The sequence below is a fragment of the Macrobrachium nipponense genome, chromosome 32 (assembly GCF_015104395.2).
Source record: "Macrobrachium nipponense isolate FS-2020 chromosome 32, ASM1510439v2, whole genome shotgun sequence".
Taxonomy (NCBI): domain Eukaryota; kingdom Metazoa; phylum Arthropoda; class Malacostraca; order Decapoda; family Palaemonidae; genus Macrobrachium; species Macrobrachium nipponense.
Window position 1 is genome coordinate 27,779,214 of NC_061094.1, and position 20,581 is coordinate 27,799,794.

Below are 20,581 nucleotides of genomic sequence, written 5' to 3' on the forward strand. Positions count from 1 at the left end.
AAGAACAAGCCTTTTCTGTGCAGAGAAGCACAAGTCTTATACCTAACAAATTTTGTTATTAAAAGGATATCATTTCTCACCAGAAGTCCAACAACCACTTTTCAATGTATCCAATATACTTCTGCCTTTTTCTTCCTGACTGTCCTCTCCATTTAATTATCCTCACAATGAAGTGGGCAAGGTATCAGAAATGAAAATTCTTATTCGTCAATCATCGAGCAATCTGTATCTCCTTATACGGGATAACATTTTTTTCACTGTATTTGTTTATTGCCCTGTAACCTACCATGCTGTCAAACTAACTGATAGGTCCCACATCCTCCAATGTCTGCCCATCCATCATTACATATGCCACCTCCTCCAACTTGATGCTTCTAGTATCACTAATCCCTTACCCAGTCTGAGCATCTGCACCAATGTATATTACATTCACTACAAAACAGCATTTACATCGCTTAGCAGATTGTACCTTCTTTCTTTCCTTTCCATTCATCATCACCTTCAATTTGCTTACATTAAATTTAAATATGTACTGTTAACTCCACTCTGCTCTTCCATCTTTTATACAACTGTAAAACTTCTCCCTCAGATTCTGTTTATTACACTTATTTACCTGAAAACAATAGTTTAAAGGCTTCTTTCCTCCTCCCAATTATAGCTCTTCAGTGGTCTTAATATAAAGATTGTCTCTTTGGATCACTTTCAGGTTATGAAAGCAAGCTGGACTGTAAATCTTAGCAATTTATTTTGACTTTTCTTCAAGCAATTTCTAATATATTTTGTCTTGCACTATACAGCTTTATTTAGCAATTATTTTATTCCTTATGTTCTGGATCCTTACAAGTACTATTCAATTTCTGAATGTCTTCCATCAAATTGAATATTAATGGGGAAATGTCTTGTTCCACATTTAATTTTTTCACCCCCTTATGGGCTCTCCTAACCTCCTCACATTCATTCTTTTTATCTAATAGATTCTCCTAGTACATACTGTTTCATAATTTTACAATTTCCCATTTAATGGGTATTTCCCTATATTAATGGGCAATGTCTCCATTTTTCTATACCGGTGCACAATCCTTTATCCAAAATCCTTGGGGGCAGATGTGATTTGGTTTTTGGAACTTTTTTGGATTTTAGAACTGAGGGGTCAGGAGCATAATCAAACATCACTACTACACAAAAAAACATGATCTAATTTCCTATTTTCATGCTTCTTTAAATTTTAGTTATTTATTCATCACAGAGTAGAGCACCGTATTTGCAGGGGATGGGTACCAAGACCACAAACCTGTGAAAAACTAAAATCCGCGAATACTTAAAACCCCTCTAAAAAATGCTTTGAACTGCTAATTTTGATAGTTAAAACACAAAAAATCCTCTAAAAATGCTTATACCAAGTTTTTAAATAGTTTTATCACAAAAAGTGCATTTAGCATGAAAATATGAAAATACAGTTATTTGTGATTATTTCTGTGAAAAATAATGTAAATAGGCAAATTTACTGCAACTAATGGGTATCAGTCCATATAACAATTCACAAATAGGCAAGTCCGTAAATCATGATTCCACTAATAGCAGGGGTCGACTGTACGTAGTTTATTATTACAAGCTGTTCATGGTTATCGATCCATTCTGACAGGTTTGATGATAAGCGAAAATCTCCAATAACCAGATCTTGGTTAATGGCACCTCAGTTAGGTAAGTACTGGTGCCATAATTCTATTATCAGCGTTGGTAACCGTAACTCAGTGTATTATGGCACTGAAAATCGTCGATTTTATGGCGTTAGACAAGGCCCTTAAAACCGGATCGCCATTAACCGGGGACTGCCTATAGTTATATATTAGTACAGGCAGTCCCCGCCTTGCGATGGGGGTTCCATTCTTGAGATGCGTCATAAGCCGAAAACCGCTGTAAGCCAGTAAATCATAAAAAATCCTAAGAAAACCTTACTTTTAATGCTTTTAGGTGTATTAAAAACCATGTAAACTGCATTCTTATTACAGTTTGCATAAAAAAAATTCTTATTACAGTTTGCATAAATAAAATCTTTAAATATTGATTATTTTGCATTTTAGGAGTCAGATTTCTTCCGTCAGATTGGCATCGTAAGGGGCACAACCCTGGAAATAATTTTTTATGAATATAATTGAAAAGTGCTGTAACCTCGGAATGCCGTAAGCCAAACCCGTCGTAAGCAGGGGACTGCCATACTGTTCAAAGAATGAGATAATTAAGATCATCAATAATAAAAGAATGACAGTTAAAACCATATGTTCACCAACACATTTTATATACAGGCATCCCCGGTTATCAGCGGACTTGGTTAATGGCAATCCGGTTTTCTGGGGCTTGTCTAGCACCATAAAATCGGTGATTTATGGCGGCATTAACCGAAACTTGGAGATATAAACGCCATAAATTGCCAAGTTTTGGTTAATGGTGGTTTTCATTTATCTGCACCCCGCCGAGAACAGAACCCAAGCCGATAACCGGGACTGCCTGTAAAAAGAAAAAAATTCCATAAAATGCAGTCCAAGGTCATTGGCAGGGCTTCTGTTCTGAAGGCAGGACGATAAGCAAAAATTACAGATAACCGAAACTTAGCAAAAATTAGTGATTTTTGGTGCTTTTAGGCATCAATAACCACAGATCAGTGCCAATACCCAATTATTGGCGCTGATAAGCAGAAATCGGGGCATATCAGTGCCAAAAAAGGGATTTTGACGTAGGAAAAATCTATTTCTGGGTGATTGGCTCGTGTCGCCCTATGAAAGTATCCTTAAGATCATTATTTCTAGGTAAAATTAATCTAAAATTACCAGAGAAAAACAAAATTAAGAAAATGTCAGTAAAACTGACTCGCTCACTCTATAAAAGAAGTGTCGGTATGAGAATATAGGCGAGTGGGATCACTACCACGAGTCATTCACCATTTAGACCTTCCAACATAAAATCCCCACCAGAGAGAGCTGATACTAAAGGGTGATGCGGCCGCTACTACTACTACTACCGACGCCACGGACAGCAGCGCCCCTAGCGGTCATCCTTAATCTATGAACATCTTGTCCTGCAGGGTGGGTAAAAGAAAACAGGGTGGGTTTCATAGGGCGACACGAGCCAATCACCCAGAAATAGATTTTTCCTACGTCAAAATCCCTTTTCTGGGCTCAGCTCGTGTCGGCCTATGAAATTGTACCAGAGAAACAGACAAGATGGGAATAAGGACAAATGAAACCCAATAGTAAAAAAGAGATATATAATATAAGTGAATCAGGGACATTACAGTATACAAACAAAGTACTTAAAGCTAACTTATCCTAATACAATGGTATGATAAAGAAAGCAATCAATATAAAGTACTTAAAAATTAACTTATATTAGACATAGTAACACATAATGTAATGGCAAAATAATAAAGAATGATTCACTTAATTAAGATATTTACAAAATATACAAACACATTGTGTTCTACCCTAGCATAAAAATAAGGGTAGAAACACTGAAGTACATTATATGTACATAACGTGGATGTCCCTAGCAAAAAATAAGGGACAATCCACCAATATGATTCTAGCGGCTAAGGCTAGAGTATTCCGAGTAGCATGGCAATAGGGTGAGGCATGTTGGACGAGATAGGTAGAAAGGAGACCTGGATCTATACTACAACTACTATGCAGTATCAGGAGAAACAATGTTTCCCGCTGCTACTGCAGAAAATTTTAAAGATTCCAAGGACTTTAGATAATGACGTTTAAAGACTGTCGGTGATTTCCATCCAGTATACTTTTTAAGATCCTCAAAGTTCATATGTTGAAAGTAATTAATTGAGGTGGCTACTCCTCTGATGTCATGTGCTTTTGGAAATGAATCAGGATTGGCTTGTTTAATGAAGTAAAGGATCTGTTGTCTGATTCCTTTTACTGATAAAGTGCCACCCTTTTCTCTCATAAAGAGAGAACCTGAGGATCTTGAGGATATACGAGATAGAAAGGCTCTTAAAGTTGATACTGGGCAGAGAGAAGGATCTTGCGGAAGTGGGATGACTTTCCAAGGAGCCCACCTTGCAAGGGGATCCTCATTTTTAGCTAAAAAGCTACGATCCGGGGAAAGTAGAACTTCTCCTGAGGGGAGGAATTCCACATGACCCGCATCTCTGGATAGAGCCGACAGTTCTGAAATTCTGGCTCCTGAAGCCAGGCTTAATAAAAATAACGTCTTTCTAAGAAGCATTATGAATGTGCAAGACGAGTTGTCAGTATCTGAGGCTAGTTTGAGGACATCATTTAAGAACCATGAAACTGCAGTAGGCCTTTGAGAAGGTCTAAGTCTAGCACAGGCTTTGGGAATAGATGTAAAGTAAGAATCTGTTAGGTCTATCTGGAAACCCAACTGAAAGATTTTCTTCAAAGCCGATTTGTGAGTAGTAATAGTGCTAGCGGCTAAGCCTTTTTCAAACAAGGATCTGAAAAAGGATATAGCTAAGTTAACTGTCATGGCTTTCGTACATAGAATTGAAGGCCGGCGAGACTGCGTAGGAGGTTGAAGGTTGACTCTGAGGAGACAACAGGAGGATGGGTTGCGTCTGCTTTGAAGTAGACGGCTGTCCCTGTTGTGTAACTGGGACGGCCTGAACAAATTGCTGTTGCTGCTGTTGCTTCTGGTAAGGCTGGAACCTTCTTCCTGTCTTCTTTAGATTCTTACCAGCAGCAGGGGCGGTCTCTTGTTTCCTCTTGGAAGAGATACCCCATCTAGCTCTAAGGCTCTGGTTGAGCCTAGCAGCCTCGTGGTGCACCTCATTCACAGAGGCCTCTGGGAAGAGATCCGCACCCCACATGCTGGAAGCTAGGAGTCTATTAGGCTCATGCCTGATAGTGGCCTCCTGCAAGACATGCTTTCGGCAGTTCCTTCTAGCTAGGAAGAAGTCGAAAGCATCAGCTTGGACTGTCTGAAGCTGTGATTTAGCCAGAATCTTGAATAAAGGTTCTGTGCCGTAAGACAGGGCAGCCATTTCCGTAATGATTAGGGAGTTAAGGGACCTCCCAAATCTAGTTCGAGCATCAAACTCTGCCTGAATAAGGGTATCAGGCAGTCTTGGAAGCTTCTCGCCAAACTGATCCATTGCGCAGTCTGGCTTAAGCTTACCTATTGAGAACGTGGCAGGCAAGTTCTCCCACAATTCTCCAAAGGCTGGGAAGAGCGGAGAAGTAGATTCCGCTTCCCTCAGCTGTGGCATGGGCTCGTCTTTGAGGACTGCCTGAAGAGTTGCTTCTACTATTTTGGTAGCGAACGGAAGAGAAGCCTCCTCCTCCGTAGCGAAAATAGTGAACGGACTCTTGAAAGCTTGGAGTTTGGTGTTAGTACACTCCCAATCCTCCAGGCAATGAACCCATTCCCGCTGTGCGTGATCCCTACTATACAGCAAAAAAAAGAACAGTCTCTCGGGAGATCTTGTCCTCTCTAGTGAGAGCATCCGGCAACCGGTCAGCCTAGCATACCCAATGAAAGGCTGAGTCAGTCCGGGAGGATAGAACTCGAAGTCCTCAATTCTTCGAGTTCCACACTCCGGGATAGAGATCATGCCGTCCTTGAAGGGGGCATAAGCGGCCACTCTCCATGGGTTATCCATGGAGAAGGCTGGTAGGGATTCGTAGGGAGGTAACTGCAAAACACCAGTACCTGCTACAGGGGAGCTTGGCTGAGAAGGCTGGTAGGGATTCGTAGGGAGGTAACTGCAAAACACCAGTACCTGCTACAGGGGAGCTTGGCTGAGGAGCCTGGTTAAGTCCAGCAAAACAATCCTCGTGCTCTCTAACTCTGTTAGAGAGATCTTGAATGGATTGGCCAGACTGGTTGATGGTGTTTGACAGCTGCGCAAACATCTGTTCAAACTTAGAGCCCAGAGAGCCAACCATCTCTCCCACTTGTTGCATCACAACTGCCGAAAAGGTGGTAGGATCAAAGGAGCTCGGTCCCGCCACCCCAACAGGAGTTACCGGAGTAGATCCGGTAGATGCCGGAGAAGGCGTTGGCTCGGCCGGAGCGCGAGCCTTCTCCTTAGAAGCCTTGCTTCTAGAGCTCTTAGAGTAGGAAGAGCTCGGCTTTGCCTTCACCGCGTCAGCGTAGGAAGTCGTAGACTTCCTAGCTGAAGAAGACGACGACTTCTTAGAAGTCGTCTTATGGAGAGTCTTCTGTTCTCTCTGTCCCTTCACCTTCGGGGGTACAGAAAGAGCGGGAGAGCGGGCAGGGATCTCAGATCCCGTAAAGCCTTGGAATGAAGCAGAAGAAAGGACAGGGGAAGAAGATCCTCATGGGCGCAGGGGTCGTAGAGCGTTGCGTAGCAACCCGGGACCTGACAGTTGGTAGCCTGTAAGTGGAGAGATACATGAGTATCAGGTGCACACTTACAGCCTAACAAATGCTCCGCTGCATGCCGGAGCATGTAAGTTAGATTAAACCAGAGCCCCGCCGTAATACGTGTGGTAACTAGGCGGTTGGAGTTTGTCTAAGGCTACGCCGGAGACAGGAAAAAGATTCCAACCAGGAGTGGTGAGGAGCCATGAAACCACGACGGAGAACGACGGAGATAGCGCATAAATTAAGTTAAAATGATATTGTTAAGATACAATAAAGTTTTGTACATACTTACCTGGCAGATATATACTTAGCTATAGACTCCGTCGTCCCCGACAGAAATTCGAATTTCGCGGCACACGCTGCAGGTAGGTCAGGTGATCTACCGCCCCTGCCGCTGGGTGGCAGGAATAGGAACGATTACCGTTCTAGAACCAGATTTTCTCTTCCACCTGTCTCCTGAGGGGAGGTTGGGTGGGCCATCAATCGTATATATCTGCCAGGTAAGTATGTACAAAACTTTATTGTATCTTAACAATATCATTTTTGTACATGGAACTTACCCAGCAGATATATACTTAGCTGATTGACACCCTTGGTGGTGGGAAAGAGACAACTATTTACTGAATAGACAGGTAAACAACATACGTTGTAGGTAATAAATAAATAAATAAAACCTTGGTTCCTACTTGATCAGGCGGAAGCCTCCATGGCTAATGCCTAGGAATCTGCTTCGCCTTCAAGAGCCTCAGCGAGGATGTGAACCTGTTATGGCTAAGAGTTCTTGTTTTGGGTCTGTCGATGGGGTCTTATCCATTTACTCGACAGAGCCTCTTACATGACAATATGCCTATGCCTAGTGGCATAATTAAGGAGGCACAACACCGATCCCGATCACCTGATCCTAACACGAGGGTTAGTGCTTAAGTTGAAAAGAGTTATCTACAAACTCCTTTCAAACAACCCAAAGAAAAAACACGACGTTAAATAAAATTTAACTCACTAGTTAAGGATCAGTATCTGCTCCCTATCCCAGCAATGTATCCGCAGACACGTATCAACCAAGAGAGAAGGATCCCTCGAAGGTTATCTTGACATCCTTCGGATAATGGGGAAGTCAACACAGAGTTGCATCTTCCGTATGTGACAGCTAATATGTCCTTATGACATATTGTTAGGGAAAGAACAAGAATTCGGAAAAGCTCGCACTTCATGCGCTTTTAATTCTCAGCTGTTTGAAGGAATCATCAATGCACTTATCAAGTGCTTAGGAGATCACAATGTCTCAAAGAAGGCCAGGGCGTTCTTTGATATAGATCTCTTCTGGGTGAAGCCTGGAGCCTGGCTAGCGCTTGGCAGGCGCCTAGCGCCTGTCTAGCGCCTCGCGCCTGGCTGGAGCCTTGCGCCTGAATGGCGCCTAGGGCCTGGCTGGAGCCTCGCGCCTAGATGGCGCCTTGCGCCTGGCTGGCGCCTCGCGCCTTGCTGGTGCCTGATTGGCTCCTCCTTCCTGGCTAGCGCCTCGCGCCTGGCTGGAGCCTTGCGTCTGGCTGGTGCCTTGCGCCTGGAAGGCACCTGGAGCCTGGCAGAAGACTTCATGATTACTGTCTATGAGTCTGCATGCCTCAAGAGTTTCAGCGAGGTAGGGACCTATGACTGACAAACCCTTCTGGATCATGTCAATGGGGGCTAGCCCGCTTACACGACAGAGCCTTCTCGGATCGTGCCAATGGGGGCTGACCCACTTACATGGCAGAGCCTTACCTGTATCATATCAATGGGGACTAGCCCTCTTACATGACAGAGCTTTAGGTTTCTCTTTACTGGAAGGAGCCTTGCGTCTGGATGGATCCTCAATCCTGACTGGAGCCTAGCCTTGAAGGAGCCTGGCACCTGGATGGCGACCTGGCTGGCTTCCTAGAGCCTGGCTGGCTCCTAGAGCCTGGCTGGCTCTAGAGCCTGCCTGGGCTTAGAGCCTGGCTGGCTCCTAGAGCCTGGCTGGCTCCTAGAGCCTGGCTGGCTCCTAAGCCTGGCTGGTCCTAGAAGCCTGGCTGGCTCCTAGAGCCTGGCTGGCTCCTAGAGCCTGGCTGGCTCCTAGAGCCTGGCTGGCTCCTAGAGCCTGGTTGGCTCCTAGAGCCTGGCTGGCTCCCTAGAGCCTGGCTGGCTCCTAGAGCCTGGCTGGCGCATCGCGCCTGGCTTGGCTCCTCCACACTTGCTGGAGCTTCGAGCTTGGAAGAGTCTCTATGCTGTCTGACGATGTCCACATCGGACACTCTTATATCTGTCCGATTTGTTCGCCTCTGGCGCATTTGCGCCAGGTGGAGGCCCGCTCCTTCTCAGTATCCGACCATGACAGAGTTCCTTGGAACTGTCCGCCTCTGGCGTTTTCGCCTGTATTGGCATTTGGCACTTGGCTGGCGCTACATTGTCCGAGAGTCCTGAACAACCACATAGTTTATCAGGAGACTGGAGAAGGGTGGAAAAGAAGAAATTCTTCCCCTTTGAGCTTTTGGCCCCTGGCAAGGGGAGGTGATTTTAGTCAGCTACACCCAGTAGACGACAGGATATCTAACAACACGAGAGAGAAGAGTCTTCCTCCGAGGAGGATCCTTCGTGAACACTTCTTTTTGCTAACGAGATTCTCTTCTTACATGTTGATGAGGTTCCTCGTTGCAGAATCTTCCCTATCCTTGCCCGAAGGAAGGGAAGGAGTCTGGAAGTCGAAGGAGACTCTGAGCTGAAATTGGGCGGAACCCTGATTTCTAGCTCTTATTGTATCCTTCTGAATACCTTCTGGGAAGCATTTTGAGCCCTCATCGCACCCCGAAGACTCTGTAGGCAAACGTTTAAAAAAACCATCTCTTCTTCTGTAGATGAAAATGTAAGTATACCCTGCCTGGGAGGGCAACTAAACTTCTCTCTGAAAGCGTTGCGTCAGGAATAGAGGGATTTATTTCTTTTGCAGACATACTATGCTGGCAGAACCCATTGCCGAGTCTCCATTGAATCTGATGCGATTCCAATGCATCAAAAAATTCACTTGTCTTCTTGGTCGTTTAGGGTTAAGAGAAACAAAGAATTCCTTCATAAACTTCCTCAAAGAAGAATTAGATGAGGAGCAGTTCCATTTTGTCGGAACACGGAATCTGTGGCCACAAAAAAAAATCCCATTCGAAGTACATGATATCCTACTCTTGTCGTATTGCGGTATCGTATAAGATCCCGAGATCTTAATCCTCTGTTATCTCTAATTCCCTTTGTAGAGACAGAGTATGGCCTTTTACTGCGTTCTTGATAGCAGTATATACATAGGTGATTCTTCCCTCTGAAAGTGAAGAAAAAACCTCGCTATGTGGTTCACAGAGGTATCGGAAGAGGACAGTTCCTCATTCCATCTAGCACGATCTGCAGCAATTCTATGTCTTAGCCATGACTATTGTCATTTACCCTTGAAAAAACCTCTCATTCATGTCCACTCTGGTCAGTCTGCACGCGGACAGACTCAGAGTGGAGAGGTTTTATAGGTCTATTTATAATAGATTCTGATAGAATATCCAGATACTCTTGGAAAAGCCTTACGAAACATGCTGTGAGAAGAACGTGACTTCTGTGAATCCAACCTCTCTAAGGCCAAAATGAGGCATACATCCTCTCTTCCTTTGACGCCCAATTATCTTAATATCTGTTAAGAATTTATAACTAGGGGAAAAAAGGCTAAAGTTTATTCCCCTTCTTTAAATTTAAAGATGTCTTATATTTTGCTACCTCTCTTGGTTCGAGGAAAAAGAAGCAGTCTAAAGGAATCCTGTTCGTCTTCTACCTTACAAAGAGATCTATGAAGAAGACTTTCCGCAGGTTCTCACAACTCTTTTCAATAAATGTTAGACATATGTTAACAGTTATTATCTCGATCGATCGAGAAGGTTCTCACGACATGCAAAATCTTGCATCGAACCTCTTAAGGATCGTTACGTTCCGTGTCTGTTCCCAAATAGGTTCTCTTTTGTTAACGCGAACGGGGCGAAAAAAAGAGATTCTCGATGCTCTTTGCGATATGAGAGAGTCGTGGAATTGGCCTAAGTGATTAAAATAAATCATTTCATCTTCCTTGTAAGCGACCCTTTTCGATTAAATGGGTAACGAAATCAGGAACGAATCTTGCGTTACGAGCCTGCTGTCCGAGAGGCTACTGGACTCTTAGGTTAATAACTCGCTAAAACGAGAAATATCTTGCATGGTGCTTCTGGCACAATTTGTGCCAGGCTGGCGCTTCCTTCTAGTTCTTTTTAGGTTATGTGCCATAACATCTATGCCTTTATGGTACCCGACATCCTTCACATGTTAATTCCGTTCTTAGTGGGAAAAAACTTTTATATACGTAGTATAGTCCATTCAGGGAAACAACTTCTGCCACTAAGAGAATGTTTCCCATCCGACTCACCCAACTTCTCTTGAGCAATATCCGAATTTAAAAAGGTTGTGTGCGTTTCTCGAAAGGATGAGAGAATTATATCGCGCGCTGCCGTATTAGAATCCTTTATAATACTGTCACATTGTGGTAAACAGCATTAATCTAAGAAACCTTTGTAAGGATACTAGGAATTCTGTAGTTAACCTCGGTATGTGCATAAGACTTGACCATACCGTAGTCTTAAAGTGGAATTCTCTACTACATTCATCTTCATCACTAAGCATTGTACTCTTAATAAGCCATGCTTTCGTAAGCATGAGAGCATTATACAATATAGAGTTTCGCTGCGTTAGAATCCTTTAAAAATGTTACCTACGGTAAACAGCATTGAAATGTAATATCTTTCTTATTGAAAGCTTCTTAGCAAAAGGCAGACAATATTTTATTTATGTTTGCTTAACTATCCCCTCAATCCGAGGCTAAAACCACGATTGTAGGGGAGAGACACGGTTATCATTCCATCCCGCAGGAGAGACATATGTTACCGCCCACGTCATGACCGACACCTACATGATACTGCGTTGGTGCCTAAGCGATAGCAGTCTCGTTAGCCGACTGGCCTTACTCTTCCAGACGTTGCCAGCTACTCCCATTTAATAAAGGAATCTTATAACATTATTATCGAACTCAGGAAGTTCTTATAATGCATATCTAAGCGAAACAAGACTTCGATAAATCTAGAAGCTAAGTAGGTGTTGTCTTAACAATCCCTTTAAGCGTAGTCCTTCCTAGGAAATTCCTGAAGGATACTGGTAATTGAGTTGCTCAGCAAAGAAGTAACTACGGTATGTGCTTATGATTTGCCGTATCGTATTCTCATACAGCAGATACTCTACTACCTTCTTTCCTGCCGAGGCAGATAGAGAAAGGATATTCTGGCGCCTGGATCCTTGCACCTAGCGCCTGGAATGTTCCGCGCGCCCTGGAATGTTCCGCGCCGCTAGAAAAGGAGACTCGCTCCTGGAACGTTCCGCTTGCGTGGAAGGTCCCGTGCGCCCTGACAGTTCGAGCGCCTACTAGACCCCTTTTAGAAAGGGCCTCTTGCCCGGAAACGTTCAATGGAAGGATCGTTCTGATTGCCACTCTACTGTAAGGGGCTCCTTGCTCTAGCCGTCTGTTTTTCTGGCGCAATTTGCGCCAGGCTGGCGCTTCGTCTCTTTGAAGGCGCCTTGCGCCAAGAAAAATTTTCTAGAACGAGGCTCGCGTTTGTTTGGTTGTAGGAACGCGGCTCGCGCTAGTCTGTTAGCTGGCAACGCGCCTCGCTGCTGGCTATAGGAACGTACCTCACGCTAGCTTGCTGGAACGCGGCTTCATGGCAGCGGCTGGCTCTTGCTCAGTGTTCTCTTAGTTTTCAGAGAACGCGCTAGATCACTCCAAACATACATTCTTCGTCTTTTCGGATGTAAGATGAAGAGACGCACTTTTTTAAGGATGCCTTATCAATGGCTATCCTTGGCAGTCTGGGACGTTCTACAGAACCTGCCGAGGGGACGCCTGACGGTGGGGGTTCTCCCTAACCTTCCTGCGGCTGTCGACTTTCCTCCTCCACTGGGTCTGGGAGTTTGGAAGAGGTCTAGGCCTGGAAGCGCTACGGAGCCGATCAGACGCACCCTCCACTGCACTGGGAACACTAGATTCACTTCTTACCTTTTTGAGCTCGCCTTTTGAGCTCCATCCATTTATCTTCAAATTTGCACATATGAATTTGTAGAGTTCTGTGGAGTAAGAAGGTGATGAGGATGCAACAACTACTAGAATTGTCAATACTCTAACTGCTCGTTAGTACGAGAGCTCTTAAAGCTTCTAAAGGAAGCGTATCTAGTTATATGCTTTCTGACTTCCTAAAGTAGGAAGTTAGATCTTATATTTCCTTCATCAAGTTCTAAACTAACACTTATACACGTATTAGTGAAAAAAAAAAAATATATCAAAACTATTTCCCTTATTGCAAAATATAAGTGTATACCGAAAAATTCGGTAGTTTCACGTAATATATTCTTCGAAATTTCGAAGCCAAATTCATTAAAAAGTTAATAAAAGCGTATGCCAAACCAAAGACCCAGTACTTCCCTGCAAAAGACAGCCCAGAAGGTCGATGGCGATGAAAAAACGAAAATCAAGTCAGGAGGTAGTCAACAACGTATGTTGACACTACCGCGACAGAGAAAATCTGGTTCTAGAACGGTAATCGTTCCTATTCCTGCCACCCAGCGGCAGGGCGGTAGATCACCTGAACCTACCTGCAGCGTGTGCCCGCGAAATTCGAATTTCTGTCTGGGGACGACGGAAGTCTATAGCTAAGTATATATCTGCTGGGTAAGTTCCATGTACAAAAACTAAAATTCACCGTAATATTAGGGTATATCCGTATATATAACGAAGTATAAAATTTTCCGTCTACTAGAAGAGTGCCCGGGTAAGGAGCGAGCTCTCCTCCGGTAGTGGAAAACAGGATATAGTAGGCAAGCAACAGACCATAGTAATGTCCACCACCCGCCCACTGGCGGAGCCAGACGGACCTATAACCAAAGGGGCCCCCGCCTTCAGCGGAGGCTCCGTTCGTTACGGTAGGGGAAGGGTGGGACTGAGGCAATAGGTGGGGGGCGTCCCGGCGTCATACGGCGGGAGAGAGAGAGAGGGGGGTGGCCTAATCCCCCTCCCCGTCACTACAGCTACCGCTCGGTAACCCGGTACCCGAGACAAGTGGTCGCCCTGTACCCCAGCTGGGATGGAGCTCCAGGCCTTCCTCAGAGGAGAGGGAGGTAGGCTACTGTGGTTGTCATGGCAACCAAGGATATCCCCCAGACCCCTCCTATACCTGGTAGGGAGGGAAGGGGAAGGGTAAGGTGCTAAGGGACACGTGATCGCAGGTGGCCTAAGCCGCGATAGCAACACAACCATGGAGGGGCCACGTGAACCAGACTGTACCAACACATGGCACAAGCACCTAGGCTAGCCTAACACCCTAAATAACACTGAAAATACATCGTAAAGGAGGAAAAGACACTTTTAGCAAAAGAGAAAGAAGCCCAGGAGGAGGCAAAGCTGTTCCAAAGAACAGTTGACTACTCGGAGCCAGCAGGTAGCCGATGAAGAGCAAGAGCTGGGATGCTGGGCCAGAAACACTGTATAGCCCTAAATACCAAACTAAGAGAAAATGGTAAAGGGCTGTGTCCTAGCTATAAAAAACGATGTAATAAACGATGAACGTAAATATAATAAGCCCATAAATATAAGATGTCCCAGTAGGGAGACCGGGAAATCTTAAACACGAGGCGGCACACAGCCGCCACGAGTCAACCGGGCGAGACCGTATATGACCTATAAGAAGGAAAATACTGGTCCCTGGAAGACTAAAAAACTGTAAAATACTACTTATGAGGCACTTAACTTAGCCGATGCAATAGCAGCACGTTCCATCGTAAATGACGAGATAAATCCACGAAAAAACAACACGAGAGGAAAAAGCACTCTAGCGCTGCGAAGCTAATGATTAAGGATGACCGCTAGGGGCGCTGCTGTCCGTGGCGTCGGTAGTAGTAGTAGTAGCGGCCGCATCACCCTTTAGTATCAGCTCTCTCTGGTGGGGATTTTATGTTGGAAGGTCTAAATGGTGAATGACTCGTGGTAGTGATCCCACTCACCTATATCTCATTACCGACACTTCTTTTATAGAGTGAGCGAGTCAGTTTTACTGACATTTTCTTAATTTTGTTTTTCTCTGGTAATTTTAGATTAATTTTACCTAGAAATAATGATCTTAAGGATACTTTCATAGGCCGACACGAGCTGAGCCCAGAAATCGCCAATGTTCATCGCTAGACAAGCCCCAAGAAAATGGATCACTGATAACAGGGGGCTGCCTGTCTACAGTGGGGCCCCCGTATTCGCATTCTCCCGATTCACAGACTCGCGAATTAATGGATTTCTCTCTGGTCCATATCTACCCATTATTTGCAGGAAATTCACCTATTTGTGGTATTTTTCTATGAGAAATATCCAGAAATTTCTGGTTTGTTTATCAATCTTATCATAAAATGCACTTTTGTAATAAAACTATTTAAGATACAGGTATAAAAATCTTTAGTGGGTTTTTTTTAGTTTTACCTACCAAAATAGGCCATTTTTAGCATTTTTATAAGGAGTTCCAACTATTTGGAGATTCTAAACATTCCCAGGGAGGTCTGGTACTCATCCCCCCGAATATGGGGGGACCACTGTACATAACCAAAATAATTGTAAATTGAACTTGTGAATTTTAATCTCTGCCTTCAAAAAGTCTTGTGTCATTCCAGAACGCGATCAAAATCTTCATTTTTTACCCTCCGCAGTGTTTTCCTATTTTTCATTAATTTACGGTCATCACTTTCACTATAAAACTGCACATTTTTTTTTCTTTAAATCATATAGGTTGGTAGTGCCAACACCATATTCTTCCGTCAAACGTCGCACAGACACAATACTATCGAGTTCTTCTGTAACTCCTGTTAGAACTTAGCCATTTCTTTTTCTTTGTTTTAGTTTTGATTCATTATCTTCAGTTAACCCTAATTTGTCATTTTTTACAGTATGTATCCCTATCAGGGTTTTAAGTTTTCTTCCTCCACATTATTTAGTTACCATTCCTGTATTTTATACTTGGCCTGTTTATTCTCAGAGTCCTGTTTTTGGTTTCCTTGGAGTATTCTGAGGTGTATTTGGAGGTCCCTGTGCCCTAGTTGAGCAGTCTAGTTCTGGCCTATGTGTTGCTACCACAACTTTTGGATTACAGCAAGTTTACGCCCTTATTCTACAAGGATTCAACTTATCTTGGCCCTGGAGTCTATTGCAACGCTGCTGCTTCATCTTGTTGTAGCCTTGGACCAGTATTTGCCTGGGGGGCCTTGCCGTAAACAGATATAAAGTCCTTAAGTTTTGTGACATCGGAGAGACATGGACCTATAGTGAGGAGGTTGGGCCTTTAGTCTTCAGACTTTTGGAGTATAGCGGGCATACCTTCCTGCTTCTTTGAATCTCACATACATCCTATAGGATTAATAGAGTTCCTCTTATAAGGATCTTACTAGGGTTTAAAATTTTATGGCCACTTTATGTTTGTTAGACATCTTAGTTTTGTTAATTGTTAAGCTTCTTTCTGGCCATTATTTTCCCCTTTCTTTCAGGACACCCTCGTTTGGGAGAATGTATACGTATTTGGGTTCTTTAATTAGTAGTGCGAGTGTTTTGCTCTAATTAGTGTACTCATATTTTGTGTGATGGCTATTCATTTACTTTTTTATTTATAGTGGTTCCAGAAACCATTTCTATCTGTATTAAGTTTGTAAATACACTATATTTTAACATTTGGTATTTGTATCCTTCTGTTGATATCTGCACACTGACTGTTATCTCACTTATCGTGACTTTAACCTTGGAGAACACCAGTTGTAATTGTTTTTCTGGTATATGAACGATAGCCCTTAGAGAAGTGTCCTGACACTCCACTTTCTGTGTTATTGATATCGAAAAAAGCTTCCTCTTCTTTATCTTGACATTACAGAGAGGGATATCTGCACTTTGTTTTTTTTACTTTTTCAATGTATAAAATAAAAGAAAAAACAAGACAAGTTGGGATGTAGCGCAAATGTGCTTTCACTCACACTGAGGGGCGATTTGCTAATGTTTCACTATTCATAACAGCTGACTGGAGGTTCTGGCTTTGTTGGCCTACCCAACAAGATTAGACATGTCACTGTGTGGAATTTTTCATACCACTGTAATAAGTTAAAATTATTGTTAAATTCTTATTTTCACAGAGAAATAACCATATAGTAAAGCAAATTATTGAGTAATTTTTGCCTAATTATAATAAGTAAATTACTGAGTAACTACTGACCTTGGCAGTCAAATAGTAACGATCATTCAAACTTAGTGCTGAAAACAAGGCCTCTTGCGATCTACATACTACTCTATAGTAAACAGAATAGAAGTTGAGGGCTGCCATTGGCTAACAGCTCTCCATGGCAACCAGGCAGCCAATCCGGTTTTAGCTGTTTTCTGTCTAAGAAAGACCATTTTACACACATGAAGCTGACAACATGTGAAAAGAGTGTTCTGAATAGAGTAGTATGTAGTTTTTAATAGTGTATATATTTTACTGATTGCGTGAAGGAAAGAATGAATTCCTTCTCATTACTTTGAGTGCAAAATAGATGGTGCAGTGATTCTTCAGCAACAAAGGATTTTTTTACAAATTTTTGCTTCAGAAGATATTTACTAATTGGTTGACAAACCTTCTAAGCAAAATTAATCTCTCTAATCTCCCCAGTTATGTTAATCCTTTTCTGCTTACCTGATGACATACCTTTTATAGTCCATGGAACTAACAACAAAATTTTTTTGTTTTTTGTCTTCCAAAGATGTATTACCCGTACATTTTTTAAAACATTATAAACACACACAAACTGTGTGTACAAATGTAATAATACCTATTGGTTAAAGACTCAAATTTGCAAAGATAGAGAGAGAGAGAGAGAGAGAGAGAGAGAGAGAGAGAGAGAGAGAGAGAGAGAGAGAGAGAGAGAGAGAGTGTTTGTCTCTTTAGGAATGTTAATACTTTTCTCTTTACCTGCTGGCACACCTTTTATGGTCCATGTGACTGACAACTACAAAGTTTGTTTGTTTTTTTGTCTTCCAAATATGTACATATTATCTGCAAATACTACACATTCTTTAAACATAACATGAACACTTGCACAATGTGTGCATATGAGCTAATACCCATTGGTTAAAGACTCAAATTAGCAGCATCTTTTCCAGAGAGAGAGAGAGAGAGAGAGAGAGAGAGAGAGAGAGAGAGAGAGAGAGAGAGAGAGAGAGAGAGAGAGAGAGAGAGAGAGAGAGAGAATTATTTAGGACTCTAAGAATTGGCAAATGTGCAATAATTTCTTTATCTTGTGGATTTTTGGTAATCTTGGGATTTTCTATGGTCAATTCTTGAGGTTTAGTAAGAAAGAAAAACTGAGAAAAGGCACACCCCTAAATGACTCAGGTCAGCTATTGGCACACCAAACCCCCAACCTTATGAATTGACAATCTTCTCTTCACAAAATGTTTTTGGTTTTGAGAATCTTGAAAAAAGGATTGTGTACCTGTACTTTATACTTTAACCTTAAAAATATCTCTACCTCCTCCACTTTGTTACCTCAAGCAGTCAAACCCAATTTTATCACAATGAATTCATAACTTATTTTATATTCACAAAAGTTACCTTAATGAATCAATAAAGGGATTACTAAAAGGGTTCATACACTAATTATAACTTACCTCATGATCAGGCATCCTTAACCACTGTTTAGGGTTATCTTCAACGACCACAAATCCCATGAGGTCTATTGCGGTCAACCTTGTCTGTCGTCTTGAGGACACAAATACTAAAACAGGCTTGTCTGGGGAATGCTGCTTAATAGCTGAAAATATGTATATAAAAAAATTCAATATTTATAACAATACTATATATAATTTTGAATAGACATACGAGTATGGTCAATTTGCAATATAAAACATCACTCTCTTTATCATAAAACATGATAATTATACAAACTAATTAATATACCTTGGAATGTAGGTTTGTTCATGGTTGCCATCCTTGGGCAATAGTGCTTTCCTGGAAAGCCTGAAATATGTACATCTAAATGCACAGGACGGACAGAGGGGCGGAAGTTATACAGACCCATCTGGAAAGAAATAAAATACTAATGGCATTTTAAAAGGAAAAAGCTAAATCTATTGGTACCAAAGTAAAATATCAAAATAAAACAATAAATAATGACTGCTTAAGTTGCTAAAATTACTGACTTTCAATAATATTCCTGGGATAATCATCCCATGCAAGTTGACGAGCACTACATTAAAAATCAATATGTAGTTTGAAAACTAAATAACTTTAGAAACTCTTAATGCTGTCTTAGAATAGAAAAACATATCAATGCTTATAAGGTTGGGTATTTTATATTGCTAACTAATTAATCCTAATGCTGTAAAAATTAGCTTGAATTAAGAAAAGTGAGTACTCACAACTATACTTTTGTTTCTAGGACCATTTTTAGTGTATGATTTAAGGTAAAGAAATACGAAATGCAAAAATTTATATAAAATTTTCCAACTTCATTTTCTTTCAAAGAAAGTCATTCACACTAGTCAACATAGGACCCAACTCACCTGTGCACATAGCACCCTTCACCTACAGGAAAAGATACTGAATCTCTGTCTACACTTCAGTCTGGTTCTGATTTTTACTTAGTAAATATAATTACCTAATTCCATCAAATGTCTCCTGAGAAGAGTCAATATAAGACTCGAGAGGTCTGGAAAAACTAATCCATATTATTATTATTATTATAATTTTTTTTGGGGGGGGGTCTATCATGGTCCTCTAATTTGACGTGGTATTTATAGTGTGGGGTTCCGGGTTGCATCCTGCCTCCTTAGGAGTCCATCACTTTTCTTACTGTGTGCGCCGTTTCTAGGATCACACACTTCTGCATGAGTCCTGAAGCTACTTCAGCCTCTAGTTTTTCCAGATTCCTTTTCAGGGATCTTGGGATCGTGCCTAGTGTTCCTGTGATTATGGGTATAAATTTCCACTGGCATATCCCATACCCTTCTTATTTCTATTTTCAGGTCTTGATACTTATCCATTTTTTCCCTTTCTTTCTCTTCAACTCTGGTGTGCCATGGTATTGCGACATCAATGAGTGATACTTTCTTCTTGATTTTGTCAATCAACGTCACGTCTGGTCTATTTGCACGTATCACCCTATCCGTTCTGATACCATAGCCCCAGAGGATCTTTGCCTGACCGTTTTCTATCACTCCTTCAGGTTGGTGCTTGTACCACTTATTACTGCAAGGTAGCCTTATTACTGCAGGGTAGCTGGTGTTTCTTGCACAGGTTCCAGTGCAGGGCTTTTGCTACTGAATCATGCCTCTTTTTGTACTGGTTCTGTGCAAGTGGCGGACATTCGCTTGCTACGCGGTTTATGGTTTCATTTTTCGTATTGCACTTCCTACATATGGGAGAGATGTTATTTCCATCTATCATTCTTTGAACATATCTGGTTCTTGGGGCCTGATCTTATGCCACTGTTATCATTCCTTCAGTTTCCTTCTTGAGCTCTCCCCTCAGTAGCCATTGCCACGTGTCATCGCTGGCTAGTTCTTTAGTCTGTCTCATGTATTGTCCATGCATTGGTTTGTTGCGTCATTCCTCTGTTCTGCTTGTCATTCTCTTGTCTCTGTATATTTCTGGGACTTCGTCTACTTTTATAAGTCCTTCTTCCCATGCACTCTTGAGCCACTCGTCATCACTAGTTTTCATATATTGCCCCAGTGCTCTGTTCTCGATATTGACGCAGTCCTCTATGCTTAGTGGTCACCTCCCTCCTTCCTTTCGTGTTATGTATAGTCTGCCCGTATTTGCTCTTGGGTGTAGTACTTTGTGTATTGTCAAATGTTTCCTCGTTTTCTGGTCTAAGCTGCAAAGTTCTGCCTTCGTCCATTCCACTATTCCTGCGCTGTATCTGATTACTGGCACTGCCCATGTGTTTATGGCTTTTATCATATTTCCGGCGTTGAGTTTTGACTTGAGTATCGCCTTGAGTGTCTGCATATATTCTTTCCTGATCGTGTCCTTCATCTCTTGGTGTTTTATATCCCCTCCTTCCATTATTCCCAGGTATTTGTATCCCATCTCATCTACGTGTTTGATGTTGTTCC

At 42.3% G+C, this 20,581-nt stretch overlaps 1 protein-coding gene across 1 annotated transcript in view; it reads right to left on the reverse strand.

The window, feature by feature from the left end:
• Window positions 1-20,581, reverse strand: part of LOC135207289 (activating signal cointegrator 1 complex subunit 3-like) — a 669,776-nt gene that overhangs the window by 175,504 nt on the left and 473,691 nt on the right. The window contains 2 exon segments of the mRNA XM_064238959.1: window positions 18,131-18,273; window positions 18,420-18,540. Coding sequence (XP_064095029.1) covers window positions 18,131-18,273; window positions 18,420-18,540 — 264 coding nt within the window.